This window comes from Mytilus californianus, unplaced genomic scaffold, assembly GCF_021869535.1.
Source record: "Mytilus californianus isolate M0D057914Y unplaced genomic scaffold, xbMytCali1.0.p SCAF_4, whole genome shotgun sequence".
In the NCBI taxonomy this organism is placed as follows: domain Eukaryota; kingdom Metazoa; phylum Mollusca; class Bivalvia; order Mytilida; family Mytilidae; genus Mytilus; species Mytilus californianus.
Genome location: NW_026262690.1, coordinates 8,331,645 through 8,337,947, shown reverse-complemented (window position 1 = coordinate 8,337,947; position 6,303 = coordinate 8,331,645). Strand labels below are relative to the sequence as shown.

At 30.4% G+C, this 6,303-nt stretch overlaps 1 protein-coding gene across 1 annotated transcript; it reads left to right on the top strand.

Moving 5' to 3' along the window:
* Positions 1-3,103: 3,103 nt before the first annotated feature.
* Positions 3,104-5,936, top strand: LOC127737398 (uncharacterized). Its single transcript, XM_052248049.1, has one exon. The coding sequence runs from the start codon at positions 3,110-3,112 to the stop codon at positions 5,054-5,056; it is 1,947 nt and encodes a 648-aa protein (XP_052104009.1). The 5' UTR covers positions 3,104-3,109; the 3' UTR covers positions 5,057-5,936.
* Positions 5,937-6,303: the final 367 nt, after the last annotated feature.

Sequence of the window (6,303 nt, the reverse complement as noted above, 5' to 3'; positions counted from 1 at the left end):
TCATATGATCACTTTGGCAACGTAAACTTTCTTTCCTAAATTGATTTTGGAAATACAAATTACATTTGATTTGGATTAATATGTAACACAGACAAAAAAACGATAATTTGCAATTTAATCGGTGAGTTTATTTACTCCGAAAAATTTCAATATACAAAATTTCATTTAAATGTTCATTTTAAAGGCTATATATTTAGGATGTGTTTTATCCCGCCAATGTGTTGTTGTGCTGTGGTAATCTTTTGTATTCTTGTCTTTTATTTTTGATTATGTGCTTTGTCTTTATCTCATTTTGTTTTTCTTTGTTGATATATTTGTTTGTTTTACAGTGTTTAAGATTATAACACGATGTTTACTGCTGTACCCCTATTTTTTACATTTTTACCTATAATGTCTGTTTGTTTTGTTCACACATTGTTGTCAATATAATGGAATTCGATGCGACTGTCATACAAGTGAGTTAACTTAGCTAAAAGACAAAGTTAATCCACCATTTTCTACATTAGGAAATGCCTACACCAAGTCAGGAATATGACAGTTGTTTTCAATTCGTTTGATGTGTTTGAGCTTTTGATTTTGCCATTTGATAAGGGACTTTCCTATTTGAATTAGCCTTTGAGCTCAGTATTTTTTGTTATTTTACTTTTTATTCAATCGTTGTCTTTTAGATACATCTTATTCTATTTTTTGATTGACCTATTAAAAGATATTCCGCTTGACATTTTTCAAATGAGACATTTTCTTTCTGCATAATTACCTGAAAGTGGAGTCTAAAAGTTTACAAACATGTACGCTTGTTTAAAATATAAATTATTTCCCAACTTTATTTATACTGTTTGAAGCCGAAATGTGAGGTAAGTTGTCAGGTAAGTTCATGTGATTTCAAGATAAATTGAACATTATTGTGTTACTCACATTCACGTTATTTGCTTCATAATTAAAAGAATTTAACCAATGATCTAAATTCATTTAAGGCTAGAAATGTTTCCAACAAACTAACTGCTCCAAATATTCTTATTTAGATTTTATATTTTAGGTTTTATTAAACTGACTATTCTTTGACTTCTTTTAAGGGCTGAGAGAAGATATTTCTAATTTTGTTGTTTCTTACAGAGAAGAAACTTATTCAAACCAATGAAGTTATCAAAAACCGTTTACCAAAATTAGAAAATAGTTGATGCATTTGCACTTTTTTGATAAATGCATGAATTTTGCATATTTCAGTCCGCAAAGATAACATTCACATTTCTGGATTTCCTCTTTTATTTTGGATTGCCTTATTGGCATTTAATGTGTAAGACTGTTATTAAACTGACTTTTCTTTGACTTCTTTTAAGGGCTGAGAGAAGATATTTCTAATTTTGTTGTTTCTTACAGAGAAGAAACTTATTCAAACCAATGAAGTTATCAAAAACCGTTTACCAAAATTAGAAAACAGTTGATACATTTGCACTTTCATGATAAATTCATGAATTTTGCATATTTCAGTCCGCAAAGATAACATTCACATTTCTGGATTTCCTCTTTTATTTTTGATTGCCTTATTGGCATTTAATGTGTAAGACTGTTTATCTAAACAAAGAAAAATAAGTGATTTGTTGGATTATTCAAACTGTTTTAACAAATACTAAATATATGTTCTTCTTCGATTCAATTTTTTAACTTAGCTTTATAAGGAGATATAACTCTTATAGTAAAACTTTTATACTGAAATTTTAATGAAATTTTCAATTTTTACTTGTAGCAAGAACAAGTTCCGTGACATTATTTTTTTTTTAATTTCTTAAATCATTTTATAAAACTTATCTTCTCATATTTTATTTCAAAATTCTTTCTTCTTACCTTTTTTTTTTATTCACAAAAAAGCGTTTGTCATGAATAATCTATGCAAAGTTTGGCAATTTTGCACGATTTGTTGTTTGGAAAATAGCACGTTGACCTATACTTATATCATAAGTTTTGAAATTTCCTTAAAGTATTAGAAAATTCTATCTGTGGAAATATGTAGTGAGGATTCTCCTTAAGCCAATTGCAACAGATTTTAACAGTTTGTTCTTATGTTGTGCTGTTACACGACTTTTCAAGGTTAAGGGAGGGTTGGGCGCTCATTAACATGTTTAACCCTGTCATATTCTTTACGTGCTTGTTCCAGGTCAGAAGCCTGTAGAACATATTGGAGCCTATTGTCGTTGGTTCATGTCTGCCATTTTCGTTTTTCGTTTGTTTTGTTATAGATTAGGCTGTTAGTTTTCTCATTCAAAATGTTTCACATTTTATTTCATAGCCGACTATTCTGTATTTTTTTTCTCATTGTTGAAGGCCGTGCAGTTGTCTATAACTGCTTATTTCTACTTTTTAACTCTGGTTGATAATTATTTCATTAGCAATCATACGACATTTCCTCATTTTTATAACAATGAATGATTTAAACATAAAAAGGAAACTAATTGAGACTCTAAAGTATGTTACTATTGCTATTACTATTTTATAAATTAGCTGTTAAATTAAAACTAATGTTAATTTAATATAATGATGCTAACCAGAAAACAACCCTGGATTTCTGGTATTAACAAACAGGGACTCTTCACTGGAATGCTGGACTAGTGAAGTACATTGTTAACAGCAGAAAGTGCAATTAGTTGTTGTTGAATAAAAAAAATAAAAATACGAAAAAAAAAAAATGGCCTAGCTAGGACACTGGCTAAGAATAACGTATTTATCCAATTCTAGCTATTAATATTTTAACCCAGCTACATGACCAAAGTAAGTCGATCAAATTCAAATTGTTACAAACAAATGAGTAAATTTTAGCATAATTAATAAATAAATGAGAGAGAGAGAAATAAAAGATTTTTATCTCTTTTATAGCTCTAATTATGTTAAGCTTTTATTCATGTTTTTGCCCTCGATCAGGGCCTTTATGACAAACTAAATATATAGGTCAACTCAGCAAATAAAATACTTGAATTTGAAATAAAGCTTTTCAAGAATACGGCGCAAATTAAATGTAATTAAAATATCGATTAATCGTAACTTCATATGAGAATAACGATATATATATTTTAATCAGATTGGCGGAAATTAATCAAAGTGAAAAATTAATACGAGAATGAACTTATTTTCTTTCAAAATGCGTCAAGGAACTAAGAGACTACTGCTAGTGATTGGTTTTGTATTGACAGGTATTTATATTGGGATATCAGTGTCAAAGTCGAATATTGGGATTTCAGTGTCAAAGTCTATTGTATCACCTACAACAATGGCCTCTACTAGTTCGATACAAAATCACAAAAAAAGATACCAAGTATGTGTTCAACCAAAATTAAATCCATTTGAGGGAGATTATGCTAAGCATTTTCATTCCGTTGATCCTGTAAAGTGTTCTGAAGACCCGGATTGGATGTCTGTATCGAATGGAACTGTCTTTATTACATCTGAAGCTAAGAAAAAACATGGAAGTATTTCTTGTAAACTTACTTATTTTGATCGTATTGATGACTTTCAGAACAAAGATTTGGACACTGTAACTTTAACTGATTCTTCAGTACTTACTCTTAAATCTGATTTTGTGAAAGTTCACTGCACAGCGAAAGACAAAAACGTGTACGAAAATGTACATGTCGGCGTGCGAAATGTACCAGAATATCACAAAAAGACAGCCAATCTTAGTTTTAGTCTAGGTTTAGATGTATTGATGATCGGTTTTGATTCTCTGTCTCATATGACATATATAAGAAAATTGAAAAAGACATATCAATATTTCACGGAGAATTTAAAAGGAACAACATTAAACGGATATAATATCGTTGGTGATGGAACACCACAAGCCCTTATACCCATTTTTACAGGTAAAACAGAATTAGAATTACCTCGAACACTAAAAAGACTAGCTAAAAAGGACTTCGTCGATATTTACCCAATGGTTTGGAAAGATTTTCAGAAGAATGGATACGTTACTGCATGGGGAGAAGACAGTCCAGATATAGGAACATTTACATATAGAATGGTTGGCTTCAAGGACAATCCTACTGATCATTATATGAGACCGTTTTATGTAACTGCAGAAAAACAATACTATGGAAAACACAAAAAATTGTGCTTAGGTAGTAAAAGAAGATCTCAAGTTTTTATGCAATGGATTCGTGACATTTATACTACATATGACAAAGTTCCAAAGTTTGTATTCGGTTTCAATAATGAAGTCAGTCATGACGATAACAATATGGTTGAAACTGCAGATGAAGATTTGTTTAATCTATTAAAATTTCTAAATGATGGGAAATATTTGAGAAATACTCTTGTGATTTTAATGAGCGACCATGGGGCGAGATTCAGCAGTCTTCGATCTTCGTTGCAAGGTAAACAAGAAGAAAGACTTCCGTTTTTTGGATTTTCTTTTCCAGAGTGGTTTAAAACTAAACATAGTTCAGCATATCGAAACTTCAAATTAAATGTTGATAGATTAACTTGTCCATTTGACTTACATCCTACCTTCTTAGACATTCTAAACTTCAAAGGTGTAGGAAAAGGAGATATAAATAACAGAGGAATTAGTTTGTTCAAAGAAATCCCTAAAACAAGAACATGTGTCAGCGCAGGAATTGAAACTCATTGGTGTGCATGTTTAAATTGGGAAAGTCTAAATAACGACGACCAGGCAGTGCTTAAAATTTCAAATTATGTAGTTTCTGAAATAAATAAATTGACAGAACCTCATCGGAAACTCTGTCAAAAATTAACACTTAGAAATGTTTTGAGAGCACAAAAACTGTTACCAGAAACAGATATGCTTCTATTCAAACAGACTAATGATGCTGACGGTTTCCGAGCAGATTTATCGGATAATACAGCAGTTGTGCATATTGTTTATCAGGTGTGGATCTATACAACTCCTGGAGATGGATTATTTGAAGTAACTGTTAATCATAATATGCAAGCTAATATATTTATCTTAGATGAAAGTTCAATTAGTAGAGTTAATAAGTATGGAAATGCTCCTAAATGTATTGAAAAAGAACACGAGGAACTCCGGAAATATTGTTATTGTTACAAATGAACGAAACACAGTGAGATGAAGGATTATTCCTCGTTTGAAAATTCGACATAACTTAAATGGAAGTCGTCGTTGCATAATACTGCTTTTCAGTGACTTGATTGCTAGCACGCGTTGTTCTATATTAAAACAAAATAATACAATTCTCAGACAAATGAAGAAACGCTTCTGAAGTGATCTTTCCGAAAATCTGTGATAATTAATGTGAGTGTGTATTAGTCATGAAACTTTAAAATTACTATTCTTATAAAATGAGGAATGTAATGTTTGCAATATATGATCGAAATAGAGATTAAAGTCCATGTGATAGTAGGCAGTAACGAAAAGAGAGAGTGACTTTGTGTTAATATAAAAGATAATGGAAACAATTGATTGGCTTTATAACACTGGTTTTATAAATCAATACTTCCTTCTATGATATACGGACTCGTAAGACGAGTTTGAAATATGGTCACGGTTTGCCCCAAAATTTATCAGATACAGTCACGTTAATCTGTAATACATCTGAAGATAAATAGAAATTTTATTTAAATTTTGAATAGTATAAAACATATGAGTATAAGCTTTGATGAGCTTTGTATCTAATATAAAAGCGTATACAAAACAAATAAAAGTAATATTAAAAAAATAAGGAGATGTGTTATGATTGCCAATGAGACTCTGTTAACCAGAAAGCATTGGACGAAGATGTAAATAGCTGCAGGGCACTGCATGGGCTTCAAAAATGATCAAAACCCATCCCACATTGTAAGCTATAAAAGTACCCGGCATGACGATATCAAAAATAATTCATAAAAGAAAACCAATGGTCTGACTAATATGCATATATAAAACATAATTGAATACAGCCATGTAAAATCTTATATATAAAACATGTTTCAAGCATGCTTGTTTAAAGATTTACATAGAACGCTGACAAACGCCGCTTTTGGAAGTTGTTAAGGACACTTTAAAGTAGATCAACAGGAAATGGAAGCAAATTTATAATTATAAAACAGCACTTCTATTTAAACAGACTAATTATGCTGACGGTTTCCGAGCAGATTTATCGCATAATACAGCATTTGTGCATACTGTTTATCAGGTGTGGATCTATACAACTCCAGGAGATGGATTATTTGAAGTAACTGTTAATCATAATATACAAGCTGATACATTTATCTTAGATAAAAAACAAATTAGTAGAGTTAATAAATATAAAAGATAATGGAAACAATTGATTGGCTTTACAACATTGGTTTTATTAATAA